The sequence below is a fragment of the Neopelma chrysocephalum genome, unplaced genomic scaffold (assembly GCF_003984885.1).
Source record: "Neopelma chrysocephalum unplaced genomic scaffold, ASM398488v2 Primary Assembly neopelma1_59, whole genome shotgun sequence".
NCBI classification, from domain to species: Eukaryota; Metazoa; Chordata; class Aves; order Passeriformes; family Pipridae; genus Neopelma; species Neopelma chrysocephalum.
In genome coordinates, this window is record NW_020897714.1 from 23,982,219 (window position 1) to 24,002,122 (window position 19,904).

Here is a 19,904-nt window from a genome sequence, read left to right on the forward strand (position 1 = left end):
GGCGGGCGAGCGGCCCGGCTGTGCGCGCCGCCGCGGGCCGGGCTCCGCCGGGGCAGCGCGTCGCTGGCGGGTGGGGAGCGAGCGGGCGCAGGGCGGTGGGTCCGGGCTGCCGGGTCCGGGCTGCCGCCGCCGACCGCCGCCGTCTCCTCGCACGTGAAGGGCCGTAGCCGCCCGGTCGCGGAGCCCCCCGCCCCGCAGCGCGGGGGCTGCCCCTCCGCCTGCCGAGCCGCGTCGCTCGCCCCCGCCCGCCGCTCCTGGGAGGCGCCGCGGCGCTGCCCCCGTGAACACTCCCCACGGGGTGGGCGTGGGGAAGGGTGGGTGCTGCGGCGGCCTCCCGTCCGCGGGCGTCCCAGCCCCGCCGGCGGTGGATGCGCCCGGGAGGAGCCGCCGAGCCCGCCAAGCCCTTCCAGCCCCCCGCGGGGGGGACGCGGGGGCCGCCGCGATGACTTGACGCCGGGCCGGGCCGTGCCGTGCCATGGAGGGGATGACACGCTCCGTGGTGGCCGCGGCGCGGTGGCGGCCGGCGCTGCCCGCGCTGCTGCCGCTGCTGCTCGCCGTGCCGGCGCTGCGGGGCTCGCCCGCCGCAGGTAAGGGAACAAAGGAGCCCCGGGGGGCAGGTGTCCGGGGCCGTGCCGGGAGCGGGGCGGTGCGGGGGGCGGCAGCGCCAGTAACAATGCGGCGGTGCCGGCGGGCGGGGGCCGACCGGGCTGGGCTGAGCGCGGGGGGCTCCGCCAGAAAAGGCGCGCATTGTTCGCAGCCAGACCGCGAAGGCAGCCCCGGGGCTCGGGGGATGGGACCCGGCCCGCGGGAGTGAAGGGGAGAAGCGGTGTGGGGAGGGGGGACCCGGCGTCTCGGACGTGTGGCGTGTCCTGTGCCAGCCGGCGGGCGCCCCGAGTTGTGGCCGCAGCGCCCGGGGCGTTTGAGGTGCCCCATGTCAGGCGGTGGGAGCACCTGCGAGGTGCAGGGCAGCCTGGCTCTCCTTCGCCTTTCCACTGAGAAAGCACCGGAGCCCCTCGAAACGCACAATGCGACTTTCCAAGCACTGCTGTGGCATGACTTGTGTGTGGAGAGAATGGTTCGGGCTCCAGGGGGTGGTGTATTCAGTAGGTATTTCGAAAAAGCCATGAATCAGTGACCCCCTTTTTTTCTCTCTTCTTTTCTCTAGTGGCTCTAGATATCAAAATTAGTCTGTAGTTAAGCAGACAGTTTAATCACAAAAATGTCTCATTTGGTTCTGCTCCCATAGCACTTCTTGGTTCATCTTTAATTCTTTTTCTTTTTTTTCAAATTTGAAACAACTACCATTTCTTGGAAAGGTACAATTTTGCTGTCAGTATAGGTTTTCTTTTTGTTAGATAACAGGTATAAAGTAATACATTTTTATCAACATCAGTAAGTTGTTGATAAGCAGTAAGAAGTGGTAAAAACCTGCATTAACCTGAAGTTGCATTTCATGAAGTTGACCAAGTAGTGTTGACTCTTTTACTTGAAGAGAATTGTGGTGATTATTGTTGGGTGCTTAAGAACCCTTGGTGTTACAAAACATGCTTATCTCTTTAATAATCCTTTATTTCACTTCAGAAAGTAGTTCGGTTTTGGTGGTGACTAGTTGGGTTTTCAGAGGAGTTGTGCTCTCCTCCAGCTCCCTTCGTAGCCAACACGAGATGTTCCATTCCAGCCTACATGAAAATTGATAATTTCTAGTAAACTTCAGCAGTTCTTTTTCTTAAATAGAACAGGCTTTGCATACAAGTAGGAGGCAAAACAATAGTTTCATAAGTTGGAGATTTGCTTGGGTTTTTTTCCCTCTTTAATAGAATGGCTGGGTTTCTTCTATATTTTCATAGTAAGTCAGTGAAGGCTTTTGTTTAATTGTTTCTCTAACACATCATAGCTCTTAATTAAACATGGCTGTGAATTTCTGTAAACATTTCTGTGATTATTGTGCATTCTTGTATAACTTAAAAACAGCAGTAGAAATGTTATGTAACTCAGCCAGTGTTTGGGCTACTGGAAGAGAGCATTCAGAGACAACATATCTTGCCCAAAGCAATGCTTTCCTGCTCGTTCTAGGGCAGGAGCCTTCAAGCTGTTTTGGTTTGAGAGCCCTCTAAGTTTTCTCTTCCCACGGGGCATGTGAATCATGTACAGTGAAGTTGAGCATAGTAAGAGCAAACTTGCTCTTCAGAGGATGCTTTTCATAGGCACCTCAGAAATGGTCCACTGATTGTAGAGATTTAAAGTCCGCAGGTTACAGAGAACAAGAATATCTTGTTCCTTTTGGTTAAGGTGAAATGCTTTATTAAAAAGTGTGACAGGAGCCTGATTTCTCTGTCAGGGACCCCTTATGTTTAGAAAATTTGGACACAGTCTTTGATCTTTTCTTTAGCCTTGAAATGTTTTGATGGTGTAATGGGTAGTGAGAAATAGAAGACCTGTATACTGACCATATGCAGTAGGCTTGGACAGCATTCACTTACCTGATCAACAGATTTACAACTCTTGTGTATCTCCCTAGGGTGCAGTTCATTTGCTTTTCAGTGCCATTTGGTCTTGACCAGTCTAGGAACAGCTCTCCTACAGGTCTGAGTTATGCAGAGGAGACATACAGTAAGAGTAGAATGACCACTTGCTCACAGTTGAAATAGCAAAGTCAACGTCAGCACTTAAGAAAATCTAATAGTTAATCAACTCAGGTTTTGGAATGCTTGATCCAGCTCCCACTGAAATCACATGTCACTGAATCAGGGCTTCAGCTTCCACAGCTAAGCAGATGCTGAACTCTTAATATGTGGTTGTACTGCCAGAGTGCTAAAGGTAGGTCTGCGTTTGAGCACCTCTGTGAAGCAGGGCTTTGTCCAAGCTCTGTAAATGTCTTGCTGCTCAGCCCAGGCTGTGTTTTTGCTTTTGTTCCATTGCACAATCTGTGCAACTCCCGCACTGACAATCAAGAGGGTTTATCTTGTCTCACTGCACTGTTTTCACGAGAGGGAGGAGAGCTGTATGTTGGACTCTGAAAAGACTGCAGTGAGTCTCCTCAGAGACTCAAGGACCAAAGACAAGTTGTGGAGGTCAGGCAAAGAGCCAGATGTAGCTGCCTTATGGGACAGTTGCAGGATATTGTTTATTCAAGTTAATTGCATGAGTCTGCTGCAGACACTTGAGTTGGCATCACGTCTCTTGTGGCCTGTTCAGCTTGTCAAGCTTGCTTCCAGTTCATTTTCACAGAAGACCCATATGGTTGGAGGATTCTCTTTAAGACTGCTTTCTATGCTGTTCTTGCTTTATTTATGTCAGCCTTGTGTCTACAAGCTACACTTGTAGTCTTGCCAGAGGAAATGTGTTTTTTGTTTGCACGTTCTTTCAAGAAGTTAGAATGCTAAACAAGCTAGTGGACAGTGCAGCTTTTTGTTCAGTTGTATCTGTTTTGTGAGTGACATTTGTTTTCTGTGAAGCAAGGTCTTAGCCTTCTCAGGCAGGGCTGGGACTTGAAATACAGCATGCCTTTAGCAAAGTAGGCTGTAACAGCTTTGACCTTCCTTGGGTAATAGATTTCAGGAACTAGGCACATTAAAGAGCAGTGATTCTTGCTGCAGCACAAATCTTTTCCAAGAAATCTTGGGAAGCTGATGATTGTGGTAAATGGCAGGTTCTGACATCCCAGTTTTTACTTGTCAGTTCAGAATGTGCGTGTGTGTGTGTGGGAGTCACTTGGGAGAGAAATGAAGCAGAATAGACTTCTTAATAATACAGTCTCACTTCAGCTGTGGGAGACATGGCTTTCCTTCATTTGAAAGTAAATCTGTTTGTGGCTGATGTCCTAAACTACCAGCAAGTCTCCAGCCTTGCCCATTGTGGCACAGAGTATAAATAACAGCAGTTGCGCAAGTTACTATGGATGATGCCCTTAACTACCAGTGTGTCTCCAGCCTGGCCCATTGTGGCATACAGCACCATTAACACTAATTGCATAAGAGTTATTAAATACAGTGTGTCCTGGGAACCTATGTATAAGTAAAAAGCTGTAAGGAAATGGTTGTCCTTAAATTTTGTCTTGTAATCCTATAGTTAAGTCAAATGGTAGCATTAAATAAACAATGCAGACTTAATTTCTATTTTGACTCATGTGTAAGAATCACATTTTCATGGAGTCCTTTTCAGTATGGTATGGACAGTTTTTTCACTCTGGAGTTACATGATATGATACCTTTTTTAATCCCTTGAAAATTCATATATTTCTATGCTTTTCTTTAGTGATTGCTAAACACACATGAGCTCAATAACAAATTTGATTGACACTCCCTATATGTACTGTATTTTCAGCTGTTGATGTTACTGGAGACAGCTGTTTTGGAAGACTAAGGGAAAACTTTTCATAAGAGCAATGCATTAGTGATGTCTTTTTCCTAACACGTGAGATGGGGGGGTAAAAAGATAAAACTGACTATCAATACTCTAATTCCTGATTTATTGGTGTAATTAATTGTATGTAAAATGCCCAGAAAAAATACTGGTAAACTGGTAAATGGTAAAACTGGACTGATTGTGCTAGCTCTAAAGCTATAAGATGTTATGTGTCTAAGAAGTATTTCTGCTTTGCAGTGGCATTGAGACCCAACTTAAATATTTCAATTGAAATTTTATAAAGTGTGCATTTTGCTATGGGCTGAAGCTTTTTTTTCTTTGCAAAATGTCAGTTGAAAGAGTTCAGCTATTTCTGATGTTGAGGCAAGAGGAAAACAATTGTTTCTGCTTTGAGTTCTGCCAGCTTCTTTTCTGAAAAAGAACCCTTATGCTTTGGAGCATACAGTTAAACTTTGGCTGATTATGTCTGCTCTGAAGGGGCTGTTTTATTGACTGCTGCTTTGAAAGTGATTTTTTTTCAAAACCTTATAACAGCTAAATTTAGGCAGACATGGCTGTGATAGAGATGATACCCTTTTTTGTCTGCTAAAACTTGAATATAGCCTATTCTCATGGGACTTCACCTACTTATTAGTACTGATCAGGGAGTGCCACCTGGGCAGATGTACTCAGCAGGCTTCCCATAGTCCAAAATATTATGAGAAAGGTTAGACTTCACTGTGAAAGTCTATCCAAACTGCTCCAGAAGTGGGACTGGATTGAGTTTTAGGACTGAGAACTGGCACCTGCCTGCCTGTGTTTAAGGACATGTCTCTGCTGTGTACTGGAGTGCTTTACTTTCTTTAGGGCAACTTGGGCATCTGCCTTCTGGTGTGTTGTTGTGTGGTGGTACTTAATTGCATTAGGCCCAAGAGGGAAAACAGAGAGAAGGCTTTAGAAGGAGCCAGCAGGGGACTCGGGTTTTGTTTGGAGTAAGGGTCTAAGGGAAGAGAAGGGTCTGTGGATCTTTTCAGTCACTGTTCTGCTCATTGATGAGATATGTTCAGAAACCTGGAAGTTGTAGGAGTAGAGACACAAATTGCAAGAGGGTTTATGGGATGAAAGAAACTGGAACTGGCAGGGCACAAAGACTAGGAGGCAAGACATTAGGTCAGGAGTGGAAAATAGGTCTGTGGATAGGGAAACTGCAATGCAGGAATTAATCCTAGATGAAGTAAGCAGTGCAGTCTGGTAGTAGGATAAGCACGCTGGGAAACACAGATGGACTCACTTTAAAAAAGGAAAATAAGCCTCAAAAAATAGTGTTGAAAGGATGAATCAGAAGTGGGGAAGATAAGGGACTGGGACAAGACTGGCGGAGATGTGCCAAAAGCATCAAGCTTGGAATTTAGGAATAGGAGAGTGTGTTGTACCCACTGCTCTGGGACACTTGCTCCAGCATCTGGCACAGAACCCAGGGCTTCAGTGTTAGCCCTTTTCTCCTCTCAGCCAGGAGCATGATAATCTGCTGCTAGTCCTTGAACATGTCATGAATGTGTATGCTTCATCTTTGTGACAGAAGTGGTTTTCCAAGTTTGTTTTAAAAACTGGTAAAATTCCTCCACAGAAATTGTAGTGGCATATGAAGACTGCAAAGGTAAAAATCAGCAAGTTGGAAATTCTGATGTTAAAATAACCTGTACAATTTAAACGTCTGTGCCTGTAAGTTATAGTACAGCTATGCTCACATGGTCACAGAGCCTATATCCATATAGATAATGTTTATAGCTATACAGGCACCTGCACATAACTGTCTGCACATACAAATACCTGCATGCAGACAAGATCACCATTACATTCAGTGTACAAAGCTGATCCTGCTCTGGGGAGAAATGGGTGTTGGATAACAAATGAAGAAGTTATCCACAGGACTCTTGCTTCTTTTGTAGCAGATGTTTGAAGGTGTGACATGAACGAAGTGAGAGACAGGAAAGTCTGAATAAGGGTTTCACTGTTAATGTAATTAAATGTTGTCCTAGACAATTGAACTGTGTTGCTGTTGCAGAGTTTTAGTGATGCTCAAGTTGCTTAAACCAAGCTTCCCACAGGTGGTCACTAGCTGCGTGTGTTCCTCGTTTACTGGATGTGAGACCTCTGGGATCTGTGTTGCAGAAATGCTGAGTGCTTGCAGCTGCCAAAGTAGTCAAGAGGAGCAGTTCTTGAATAGATGTTGTGTCTAATTCTAAATACTAATTAATGTTTCAGATTAGGCTCTTGGAATTTGACCTTGTTCCTTCTTTTCAACATTGGTAAAATGTGATTTTTTCAGATGCAGTTCCTTGTTTGGTTTTCAAAATACTATGAAATGTGCAGATGCAGTAACAGCGCAAATGAAAGTTCATCAGAAAGTCAGACTTTTTAATTTAGAACAGTAGAGATCCAGTGGATGATAAACCAGTCTGCAGAACTTGAATCCACAGAAAATAAGTGCAAAAAATACCTTATTTAAGCAAATAGAAAGTAACAGGTAGTGGCGTAACAGTATGCATTTACCATATTAAGACTTTTTTAGTGAGCTAACCAGCATTGTAGATGGGAAGATGTACTGCGTTGTATCAAAGTGTACTTGGATTTTATTGATTTTTTTTTTTATAAAACAGTCTTAAAAAGAGCTCATGATTATTGATGTTTGCTCACTTTCAGTTTTAGCAGTTTCAACCTACATCCCCTGCCTGTCTGTTCTTCATGCATAAACTACTTTCTAATCCTTTTAGTCCTCTTCCATTCTCCCCTCTGATTTAGAGAGGTTTCTCCTCTGTGAATTCATATCCTGTATGGAATTTTGAATTGGCTTCAGCCATCTGGTCAAGACAGCACATCAGGTCTTGTGGTGTGAGGTACATAAGAGGCTAAAATCCACCAGCAAGTAAGGGGAAGAGGAGGGAGGAATGGTGGAAACAGTAAATCAAGGGTCTGAAATCCATATTTTTCAGTGAGGAACATGCATAAGAGTGTCATACTGAAGGGATTGAAAACCTGCATGGCTGTAGGATGGGGACTAAGCAATGCAACAGTGTATTAAGGGACCTGGTGTTTATCACGGATCACAGACAGAATGTGCTTCAACAGGATCACAGTGATCTTGTGAACACGAGTTTTAATCTTAGACATATCCTGTGTAATAACTCATTAGTTCTCTTTTGTGGCAGAAGAGCTCCAGCTGGAATGTTCTGTCTAGATGGGGCCTTGTCCTTCAAGGAACAGACAGGCTACTAGAGACTGTTCAGATACAGAACTATTGGAACTGCCTAATCTAGAAAAAAAATCCAGGTGGACAGGACTTCATTCAAACATATAAAAGATAAATATAAAAAGAAGTGTAATAAACAGTGGAAGGAAAGAAGACTTGAATTGCAGTGAACAAGACAGGTTTTCTAACTGCTGATCTTTTTAACAGTGGGGATAATGAAACCCAGAAATGCACGGGTTGGGGCAATAAGGTAATGTGTCACTGGAATTGAAAAATGAGCTTATATAATGATCTAACAGAAGTAGTTTGCAACAGTCATTTGTAAAAGGATAAAGTAGAGGACCTCCTGAAATATTTTGCAATTCTGTCTTCGTGAGATACTACAAATAACAAATAAATAAATAATAAATAATGCAGTTTTATGTGCAGACTGCAACATTGGGATTTTTTTTGTTACTGAGAACTTTGGTGTGCTGATCAAGTGAAGAAACAATCTGTGGTTTATGTTGATTTTTAGGCTTAACAATTTTGTAAGGTTTCAAAGAACATTTTGTAATCCTTGCTGTAGTGACTTTATCTGTGGTAATTAACAGGCAGGAGGAACACACTAATTTTATAAGTTATTTCTCCAAGTTCACTTTGTGAAGCATTTTATAATACTACATAGGTTATCACTGAGAGGACAGGTACAACTAAGTGGCATGTCTTTATTAATTGACTGAATTATTATTTGCATTTGTATATCTCACAGGTGGGATGGAAAGAGAGGCAGTATTATGCTCAAAACACTTCATTGCTATTTCTATGAAATGTATAGTTGAGCAAGCTGGGAGCTTCATTGTGGCACAGAACGTAGGGTTTGCCCTGGTCCTTAGTGAAGGGAGCGATGGTGGAAGCAAGAGGTCCTAAGTGATGCAAGATAATTGGGAGACTGAGCAAATAAGCAGCATTAGATGAAATCTTGGCTGTCTGTGTTGTGTGCGCTGCTGGCCGAGGGTCTGTGTCACAGGGAGAATGCAAAGCTTTGGTTCTTCAGTAGCTGGGAGACAACGGGTGTCTCAGCTGGTGACTGGGAAGTGGCAGAGCTTCCTGACTGGAGCAGCTCGGATGTCGTGGCTGGAGCTGTGTGCTTGCTGGCCTCGGCTCAGGTGTGTGCACTTCTCAGCTCTGCAGTGAGTGTGTCCTGACAAAGCTTTTCTGGACAGTTAAGGCAGTGTGGAGCTGTCTTTGTGCCCTTTTTCTGAAATTGGTTGGCGTGGCAGGGTGAGAGAGAGAGAGGATAGGAGCTTTGATCAGGAGGATGCTGAAATAAGGAACGGCAAAGATAACCGTAGGGGCTGAGGCTGCTGTAGGAGAGGTTGAAATTGGGGAGGTGGATTAGGGTATTGATAGTGGAAGGCTGAGTTGGGAAGTGTGGTAAGAGGAGGGCTGCTTGATACTGCTAAGTTGGAGATTTTTTTGTGGCTTCCCTGAATATTTGACTTGAGCATCTTCACTTTAGAGCTTGACTTAGAACTGTGCAGAAGGGCGTTTTCTAAATGAGTAGCTGGTCTCAGTTTCAGTAAAAACCTCACAGGTGCCTGGTAAGATGTACTTGAGAACTCTAAATGTACCTGAATATAAATGGTCACATAGGACTGGTAGACAATACGGGTAAAGATGTTTTTTCTTAAGTAATATTGAAACAATTTACAGATTTTGTTTCCAGCCTATTTTTTTCTTAATTCACACTCTATTGGTCTGAATTACTTAGTGTTTTCATACTGAATAAGGAAATTAAACTGATTTGATTTCTTAAAAAAGGATTTCCTTTTGTTTGCACCAAAGCCAACAGTGTATTAAACTAGTTTGTGGACAGTCTCTAAGTAAAGTTCTTTCCTCATGTAAAGGCAGTTTGATGCTGCAGGGTGGTGCAGGGAAGTTTATTCTCCTTCTAGTTGGGTGTGAACTTGATTATCGATGTTGAGCCTGTCTCACCTTCTCCTGTGGCCTACAATTCTGTTGCAAATAAATGCCACCACATGTATGCAGATTGCAGTGAGCACTGCTCAACCACAAAGCCACAATGATATAGTTCAGCATTATTTGGAGACAAAGCTCCAAGCATTTAGGAGTCCTAGCAGACTCCTCTGGGCTAGTATCAGGTTACTTTTTGAATGGGAGACAGACATTTGTTTCTCAGCTACACTGGATTCTGGTTAGGTAACTTCTCCAGTGGATGTCTGTATTTAAAACCGAAGCTCCTGCTGAACTGGGAATAACTTGGGTGATGTATTGGGATAGAAATTGGATGTCACAGAACAAAATCCTGATCGAGAACAGGAGTTTGGTTTGAAGATGTTTTCCATTAGAATCTGTCAGTGACCTTACTTCCTGTCCTTATGCAGAAAGATGAAACAGATTTGGGCTTCCAGCCATTGACATTCAATTTTTAGAAGATGTAATTTGTTCCACTCTGAAAGAACAGAAAAAAAGAAAAAAAAAAAAAGATTTTCCTTTGTCTTTCCAGAGTGCATGTGCTTTTTGTAGTAACTTGGTTAAAAAATTACATAACTGCTTATCAGGATGGTAATCAAAGTTTTCTCAGGAAGTATTTTATGCAGTGTTAGTACAAGCAAGGAAGTTTCAAGAAAATAAATGGTATTATCTGTTTACTTTGTTTGCTTTTGTGAGTAGTTACTTTGCTGCTTCTACTGCAGCCATGTTCTTAAAACTGTAAAATTTGTCAGCAGGATTAGGAAAGCTGAGGAATGTGAAATGAATGTAAATCCATTTTCTTTCTTTTCAAATTGACTGGATTCCAAGCAGACGGTGTCACTTGAAAGTATAATCTCCTTAAAATCCTGGGAGTATTAGAAACAAAACTGAATACTGACGTATTCTTACAGTGATGTAGTATTTACCGGTGCCATTTATTGTGTGTAATCACAGAAGTCAGGTGAAGGTGGTTCTAGAAACCCTAAAGAGGTTCTTTCAGATTTTTTTCTGAAATAACACTCCAATTAGGGTGTTTTTATGTATTTTTGAACGAACCAAAACCATCACTGAAACATGCTATTGAAGTGTGAAATTGCACTGACAGTTTATAATGGTTATATTTTTTATTTTAAATAAAACACAGCCCTTGGAGAATAGTATGCCTTATGTTGTGTCGTATATTCAGTATGAACATCTATGTCATTTAGATAAGATACTTCGGAAATATTCTGCAGTACTTTCCTTCATTCCTAAATAGTGTCAACTTTGGAGGTCACATCTAAAACTTGTTCTTTGTAAATATGATGTTAAATAGCTTCCTAGATATTTTCAAAAGCAGAAATATCTTCCAAATGCAGGGGTGAGAGTTAATATGCTTTATGAAGACAAGCATTGTGAGTTGAGTGAATACTTCTAGCTCCTGCTTCCATTTCTCTTAATCAGAAATTACATTTCTAATAAATTAATGGACTTGGGCTTTATGAAAAATGTATTTTGAGATTTGATGCTTTCAGTTTTGAGAGAGTTGGAAAAAAAAGAGATTCTTACCAGCAGAATAAAAGTAATGAATTAATTAAAGTAAGAGCTATTTGGATTCCTCTCTGTGTTTAAGATCAGTTCTGGTGGATGGAGTTTTTTGGAGGAGGACAGGTGAAAAGCACAGGTGCATGTTAAATATAGTTTGTCATAGACAGTGAAAGCAACAACCCAAAACAGCAGGTGTTTGTGGAACACTCATGTATAAGCTCAGGCATGTAGTGCGGGTTTGTTCTCGTAATGCAGTAACGTGTGTGTTTTGGTTTGTTGTTTGTTTGGGGATTCCCCCTTCTCCTCCCCCCGCTTGGGAGATAAGGGAAAATATTAAATTAGATGGTTTATTTTCATGATTGAACAATGCGTAAAGGTTGGAGGGTGTCTGTGCTAGTTTGGCTGTATAAACTCTGCCCAAGTTTAATTGGGACTGCTGCCTCAAGTTCTGTTTCTCTTGTGCTCACCTGAGAAGCTGCATCATCCATTAATCCGATACCAGTTTACTCTGGTAATTCTACAGTACCTTCCTTAAGTATTTCTTTTATTGCAGTGTGAAGGAGAGTGAACATGGTCTGTCAGCAGGAAAGAATAGGGAGCAATGTGAAGTTTACAAGTGGGGAACCCAAGTGACTACAGCTCTCATTGGACTGGTTATCTCTAAAACCTGCAGTGATTTTATTGTGCTAACTTCTGTGTGGTTCATCTTGCCTGGAAACTTTGTAACGTCATAAGCTTCAGGATGCTTTCTGAGTTGTTGCTACAGCGAAAGAGAAATAACATTATTGCATCATTTGTGACTTTTGGCGCTGGATTCCTTGATACTTCAAATGTGGTGATGGTAAAACTGTTAAGTCGAAGCAGGAATTTCATCCTGTCTCTTCCAGTCTAAAGAATGTAGACCCTTTAAGTTGGAGCTCTGTTATTTCAAGCTAGGTGGAAAATATTGAAACAGAAGTTTTGTTTGAAATCTCAATATTTAAAAAGAACATTTGGATTTTTTTTCTGATTTGCTTTCATGAAAGAATATCAAAGCCAGTGGGGTATGTTATTAACAATAAATGTTGTGCATGTCTCAAATTCCTGTTTATAGTCTTTAGGGGTAACAGGTATGTTTTTTTTCTCGATGTATAGGATAGTTTTTGTATTGAGCAGTTGAAAAGGACATGGTAAGTGTAATTTTGTTTTTAATTAAATGCTTGTGTTCATGCAGAAATTGTTCAGTGGCTGTGTAATTGAATTAGAGTAGCATGACTTGTGATGATGTAGTCTCTGATAGTCATATCAATAGTCTGTTTGCCATCCAAAAAATCTTGCAGGCTTCCTCATAGTGTTCTCTGTTGGTGTTTATGAAAAATCACACATTTCTAAGTAAAAATCATGCTTTGATAAGTGGGCTGTTCATGAGGCAATCAATTTCTATTTTAAACAAGTAAACCCTCCAGATTTTCCTCTGTTTTTACACATTACAGCAGGTGTTATGTATATTTAATCAGAAGACAACAATAATAGAGTCAAAGCTAGTCTTTTGAGCTCAGCCTTGTTTCATATCAATGTTTTATGTTGTTTGTCTGGAATGTTGAATTGTCATAATATGTACCTATTCAAGTAGAAACACAGGACCAAGAGATTTTGCTTCACAAACGTGGTAACATAGTTGCTTTTAACCAATATAGTAAACATCAATTCCTTTTCTTCCTTTTTTCCCCCCCTTTTTGGAAGAAAATTCTCTTATGGGAATTTTTTTTTTTTTGGAGCAAATATATTGACATTCCCTTCTGTACTTTCCTCAATGCTTCTCTTATTTTTCCACATATGTTCTACCCTATTTGCTATGTCTCTGTTACATAGAGTTCCATCTTACCTTCTACTGAAAACCAGCAAAAAAATTACCTGATTCCAGCTTGTGTTGGTTTTGCACTCAGTACTTCCAAGCTCTTAAAGGGGACAGTAGAACTTGTTAGGCATGGGTGGGGTTTTTTGCTTGTTGGGGAAGGGAAGACTTGGAAGAAAAGGCGAGGAGAAAGCAAGCAGGAGTGCAGTCTCTTGCCAGAAGTGAATGATTTTCCTTCTTATGAAGCTGTGACTATGTTATTCCATGGAGGCGAAAATTCAATTTAAGATGTTTCTGTTAGTTCTGTCTTAACTTGTCACATCAGTTTTTTTGGATGGTTGTTTTATAGGGTGTATTTTGTTGAAAAGTACCTTATTGGGATATTTTTACTATTTTGGTATTGTTTTCCCCTTTAAATGGAGAATTCTTGAAACCCTGACTTAGGGCAGAGTCATGCGAACAATTGTATTGGCACCTCTGGAGTGCAACAGTGAGTATCAGGGGACATAAGGGAACAGCAAGAACCTTTCAAAACCCAGCTGCTACTGACAGAATGGCACCACAGCTCTGTTTTACTCTGAAATTAATTTGTGAAGGAGCAACTGGATAAGAACTTGCTTGATCTTAAACAGCCTCTACTATTGAGAGACCTTCATTTTAACAGCAACTCCTTTCTCATTTGAACTCTATTTCTTACTAGTAATTTTCAGGATTTTTTGCTCTTTCTGGAAGTTTTATCCACTGAAAGAAAAGTGGAGCTTTGTATTTTTAAGTACTTCAACTTGGAGTACACAGTAAAATATTTTTCTTAAAGGAAACATTTATATGAATTATTGGATTAAAATGTCTCCTTGGTCCTCAGTCATATTGTACTTTGTATAGAAAGTTTAAGCTCCATAATTTGTCTGGATAAAGAATTTTCACTTTTCTAAGTGGCAGATCTAGAGAACTACTGTTCTTGCTAATGCATTTTAGTAGATCCTTTTTTACAGTTGATGCCTTCTGTTTCAGGACTGGCTTCAACACTTGCTCTAGCATCAGAGTTATTTAGTGTTCAGTCCCCATGAGAACAGTTCCTTTCTTCACACTGTTTCTGCATACGCTCTCCCTGTGCAGCCTCATGGGCACAGAGCTTTGCCAACATGCTCGGCTTCCCTCCATCTGCTTCCCTGAGCAGCAGCTCCTGCTCTCTGGTCCTGAAGGACTGGCTGAGGTACTGGCTAAACCAGCATCGCTGTTGCATTTTTGGCTCTCTTCTCTTTCTGTGCACTCATTTATCAAATAGAAAACCACCTTGTAGTTACATCTGTATTACTTGTGTGTGCAAATCAGGCCCGGACTATAAATTTGTTCCGGTCTGACGAGCCATGCTTGTCTGCAGGGCAGCAGTCGCATGCCTGGGTGTTCTGAGGTGAATGCCCAAATACATCTGTAGAGGTTTAGTTCAGCAAGCTAGGCTGTCCAGAACCATGTGAAATGCAAGAAGGTGTTGGGAGTGCACATTTGGGTGACCCAATATGAAACTGTAAATGTCTAGCTCCTGACTGAAATCAGGTTATAGGGTACCTACGATATATCATGCTGTCTACCTACTGCTGCTTTAGATGTTTTCTGCATCATCCAAGAGAGAGCAAGATTCCAATTAGTGAGCTTCAGCATTAAGTAGGTAGTGCAAATGTTTATTTTCTTGCCTGATTCAATATTAACATGTGAGAGACAGGATTTGAAAACACTGTCGGTACTGGAGACAAAATATTTGTGTGTAGTGAACATACTCATCAATTCCAGCAGACTTTTGCAGAGTTTTATGAGCACTAACTTGCTGGCGGCTGCTGCTGATGGCAGCTTTCATGTGAATAGGAGAGTTGGATTAATGGTGTGGGGCCTGTGGTGCTGCCTTCCAGAGCAGGAGGGGCAGCAGGGATGTTTGCATGGTGGCAAATCAGTTCTCAGCCCATTCAGAGGGAAACTAATGCATTTTACAGTAGAAAATGCAAAAGTCTTCCTAAAGGTTGTGATATTGTGGAGGACTGGAAGAAGAAAAGAGTCCTGAAATGTTGTGGAGGAACAGATAAGCCAGCATGTTGGTTATTGCAATGTAAATGACTTTTATTTTTGTCATTTGGCTTTTTAAAGCCAAAATTGTTTAATTTGTGTGTTGGCTTAATGATGGAACAGTGTCTTGGGGAGAGGAAGCCTCATCAGAGAGAAACTAATAAAAGTGAATTATTTGAGACAGTGCATATTGTAGGTCATTTTAGACAGACTGTTGTATTGAACTGGAACTGTCACCTTTGTGGTTTCTTTAATTATGATTTAAGTATCACATGCATGTAAAGCATTAAAAATTGTAAAGCCTCTCTGGGACTAAATTTTAAAAAATCATTGTTGCAGTTCTAAGTGGTACTTAAAATGGAGAAGGACTTTTTTGCCAGAATAGGCTTTCACTGAAAAACAGATCTCCTGATATGTCCCTCTGTAATGGTGTAAAACCTTTAGACCTTTTGTTGTTTTGATGGTTTGCTTTGATAATAAAATTTTGCACTGCCACTAAGAAAATTTTCCAGAGGTGTGTATTTCAACATAGAATCTTAGTCATATTTCACTTTATTCACGCTGATAATTTTCATGAGTTCTGTTCAGTAACTGTTTGAAGATCAGTAATAGGAGTTTTTCTGTCCATTCTGTCTGGCAGTATAGTGGTCTTTGAGATACTCAGGGAAATGTGGAGATCTCTCATGATGCTGACTGTAGCAGACTTAGGGTCTGATTAGAGCTGGTTTATGTAAACCAGTTTAGGAACTGACAGGTTCTCAGTTTCTTAATCCCTTGCAGAGAAAGTAAGAAAAATAAAAAAAACACCAACACGGGAGGCTCAAGAGCACCATAAAAATCTGAATGTGCTGACATTTTAAAGAAAACTGAAAGTGCTGGAAATGCCAGGTTTCATTAGATTTTTGGGTTTTAGATGGATGTTTGAGGTGGACTTTACTTGAACCTTTTCTACAGTAAAGGAAACACCAAAATGAGTCTTTGCTGTAAAGCAATACTGTATTGAGTATTTTTTTTTAATCCCCTACATGTTCCCATTTCTGTGTTACAGGAATAGTGGTATATGACATGCATCTGAGGAAGGCGTAAGGACTTGAATGCAGGTTTACTAGTCTTCTGCAAGGAAACTGTGGTGCAGGCTTGGTGTGGTGAAGTGCTTTTCATCAGTCACTGAGTTCTGGGGAGCTGGCATGAAAGTAAGGATGCTCTGAGATGTCCCAGGTGTTTGGTAGAAAAATGGTATCAGCTGCCTGTTTTTTAATGTATAGGTTTTTCTTCTTCCTAGACCAAGCCTGAGTCAAATATACAGGTGCTGATTTTTCAGATAAGAAAAATTCATTCTTATGTCAACACCAACACTTTATGGTACCCACAATACAGATGCTGGCATACTGCTGGCATTTGATAACCAGGGCTACTTTTTAGAGGCTTAATATCTTGAGGGTATGCTTTCATCTTGGTTAAATGCAAAAGTTTATTTCCCTTCATGTATACATGAGTTTATGATGAGATTAACACTCTAAGCAATGTAATTTACCTGGGAAATGCTTAAAATTAAATAATCTTCACTATTTTATCCAATTTATAGCCTAGGTCTAGTGTCTTCCAGGGAATTCAGTCTTACTCTTCGTGATTATATCTGTTGTATGTTGATTCTTAGAAATTAAATGCTTCTTGATGAAAGGGAGAAGGAAGCATTGCTGAAATACTCTGGTTTTGTAAACCTGGAAGTGAACTGGATAAGGGCGAGGAAGGGCAGAGGAAATTAAACATCTCGTTGATTGGCTTAACATACTAGAAAGTAAGTGGACCATGCTTGAATCTTGGCATTACAGTAGGATAAAAACTGGTAAGTATATTTAGTCATGGTTTGGGCTAGTTTAGACCCCTAATAACAAAGGATGGAAGACTTTTCTTTTTTTTTCATTCCCCTTGTTTAAATCCCTATTTAAGTGATTTTGTTCCCCAGTAACACAAGTTCATAGAACAAAATGGTGGTGAGGAGGAAGAAAGAATCCTGTGCAGGTGTCTGTTAGCATGTTGGCATTATCCAATTTCGTATTTGCTGTAAGGAACAAGTGTTATTGTGTTTTATGAAAGGTACTGCAAACACTTTTAATTTACTAAAGCTGTTGACAGTGAAAAGAATTGAGTACTTTTTCCCTTTTTTTCTTCAGCTGTGGGGAGGGGAGCATTCAGATTTTAGGTTATAGCAGCATCTACACTTCTATTAAAGTGGTTTTAGACCAGCTTTATGAATGAACAATTTAATATTCAGAGTATAACCTCTGTGTTTTATGACTATGGAAAGACCTACTATTGCAGCTCCAGTGGTTTCTGTTAGATTAATCCCTGGGTAGCATTTTATGGGCAGTGTTCTGTGCAGTCATTTGTCATTTACACAGCATTACTGCAGTTCTGTCATGAACTATTATTAACTATCACACAACATACCAGACCAGTGCATGGTAAATGTAGGGCACTGCTTGGCAAACATGAGAGTGATGTTGCTGGTTTCAGGTGTATTAAATGTGTCAGATATGTTGCTTTGTCTGGCAGTGTGAAAAGACATGAAGTGACTTGCTGGATTGCAGGGATGTTGTTGGATATTGGGAGTGTTGCGTCCACTGGGAGCTGAGTCCTTGAAAGTGTACTCCACAAAGGTACCTGTTGTGATTAGGAATTAGCTTTAAATTAAAAAGCTAATTAAACCCATTAGTTAAAGATGCCATAGAACAGACACTAACACAGTGTACCAGGCTTAATTCACTAATATTTTGAATAAATATTTGTAGGAAGTTTCATTTTGATGGCTTTTTTTTTTTTACCAATAGCAGAGGAAGGCTAAACTGATTTGTGTAGAGATAAACAGTGAAGATCTCTAAAAAAAAAAACAAAAACAAAAAAACTTCTGAAAAACAGTGATTTAGGGCTAGAGGGTATTGTATATGGAGGAGAAAGAGTTTGGTAGGCTGTTGAAGAGGGGCTCACTGTCCAATGGTGTGGTTGGAAATAACTTTCCAGCTTCCATTCATATGTTTAACGTTTTTCTCACTTGTCTGTGTGGTCAACTGTTCAGGAAGGATATTGATTGACTAACTGGAAATGGCTCAGAGAGTATCCCTCTGAGGAAAACATGTTTCCAGGTGAAAATGTCAAAAAGAGCAACCCAGTTAACCTGCTGTAGATGAGCAGTAGGGATGACTAGATTTCTGTGTTGTGGAAAACATGAATTCTGTAGTGGAAGGGCCATTGAACTAGATAGGAGAGATTTTGAGTGAAGGGAAATTGAAGCTTAAGAACATTAGAGTAGGAGTTACAGACGGTGTTTGTAACAATGAGGAAAAATTAATTGTAGAGCAACTTGGAAACTTTAAAAAGCAGGAGTTAATTTGGGCAAGATTTATGAACAAAATTAGGCCAGAGAAGGGGCTGGAAGACCACATTGTCACTTTCTGCCCTTATAAACCTTTGGCTTTGTGGTGTGGAAGAATGACATTATGTTGTCTAATCATGTAGCATGGAATCTAATTTTCCTTTCCTTTGGCTCCAGTCAACTTCTGTTGGAATAAATGAGAAAAACCTGTTCTGATCATGTTGGTTGTGCTTGCCTCCCTTGTTTGAGATTTAGAGGAGATTGATACACAATTTTTAGTGGTTTAAAAACATTCCCTTCTGTACCAAAAAATGTCAAGATGGTAAGGAGTTGCAGTAAACTTATAGAATATGATGCTGAAAGCATAACGTGCAACTTGGTAAACAAAACTTTGGCTTATATGTCAGTTTTACAGTGTCATTGTGGAACATACAGTGTTCTGGAGGGTGACAGGGTACAACATGTGATGCTGGTGGTGCTGTGGCAATCCCAGCAGTGGGGAGCTGGAGGTGAGCTGAGCTCCATCACTACCACCCAGACTGACACCGCTCCTCCCTTTTTCTAGCAAGTGCCAGAGAGGAGTAGAGGTGTTACACAGCCTGTTGTATACCCGTACTAGGCAGGGTTCTGTGGGTGTAGAAGCAGATGGTTGTGTTTGGATGATACTCTGAATTTCCATGGAGAGGCAAGAAGGAAGGAAAGGAAAAGAAGTCTCGGAGTCAACTTTTCCAGCAAACAAGAAGTTCCCCAGAGATGTGTGCTACCGCAAATGAGAGGTAGCTCTAGAAATAACACTGGAAAGGGACTGGATAACACCACCTTCTTCCCTTCTCTGTTGACTCCATTATAGCAAGGGTTTAATTTCCTTGGAATATTTGGTGCTATTTAAAAAAAAAAAATAATAATTTTTTTTTTGCATGGGCATCATGCCAAGGTTTCAGTGTTACTGGCCAGTATTACTTGTAGTAGAGCTCCCCTCAAGCATGTTTTGCAGGCTGGCAACTGTTGGTGTGCACAGAGTGGCGAAGCTGGAGTGAGTTCAGCTGACACCTCTGTAGCAATGGAAACTTTTTAATAAATAATTCAGTGCAGCACTATGGAAGCTGATATCTGTGGTGACCAATATCATTCATTTTAACGGTTCTCTCTCACTTCATTGCTGTGTTAGCCATTTAATCTGAAGTATTTGTCATTTTAAACTGTGATGGGAAAGGGGAACAAAGGGGCACAGCAACATCTCAGTAGTTTTGTTTGTGGTTTTCAACTGTGACCTTTAAGGTTTCTGCTAGCATAGGGGATTGTCTGTGTCATTCTGAGGAGAGATCCTGTTGATCTTGTCCTTGCTCTGGTGAAGATGGCATCATCTGACCTGGACCCTTGGGACCAAGCCCATTTACTGTTTTCTACCTGAACTAGTTTGTGTTTGTTCAGCTTAGTTGTTTGCTGCTGAATTTCTACCATGTTCAGAAATCGTTACTGCATTTATTTATCTGCAAGGTATATGCAGCAGAGCTGTTTTTCTTTTTTAACTTGTAGGCTCCCCT

The 19,904-nt window shown here is 41.2% G+C and overlaps 1 protein-coding gene across 4 annotated transcripts in view; it reads left to right on the forward strand.

Moving 5' to 3' along the window:
• The first annotated feature begins 354 nt into the window (after positions 1-354).
• The window catches only part of KIAA1549 (KIAA1549 ortholog), a 148,999-nt gene continuing 129,449 nt past the window's right edge, over positions 355-19,904 (forward strand). For 3 of the 4 annotated variants that reach the window (XM_027680508.1, XM_027680510.1, XM_027680509.1), the window contains exon 1: positions 355-587. In XM_027680508.1, the coding sequence (XP_027536309.1) occupies positions 476-587 (112 nt within the window). In that variant the 5' untranslated portion in view covers positions 355-475. The remainder of the gene's footprint in view (positions 588-19,904) is intronic. The other variant, XM_027680507.1, reaches the window with a different exon arrangement.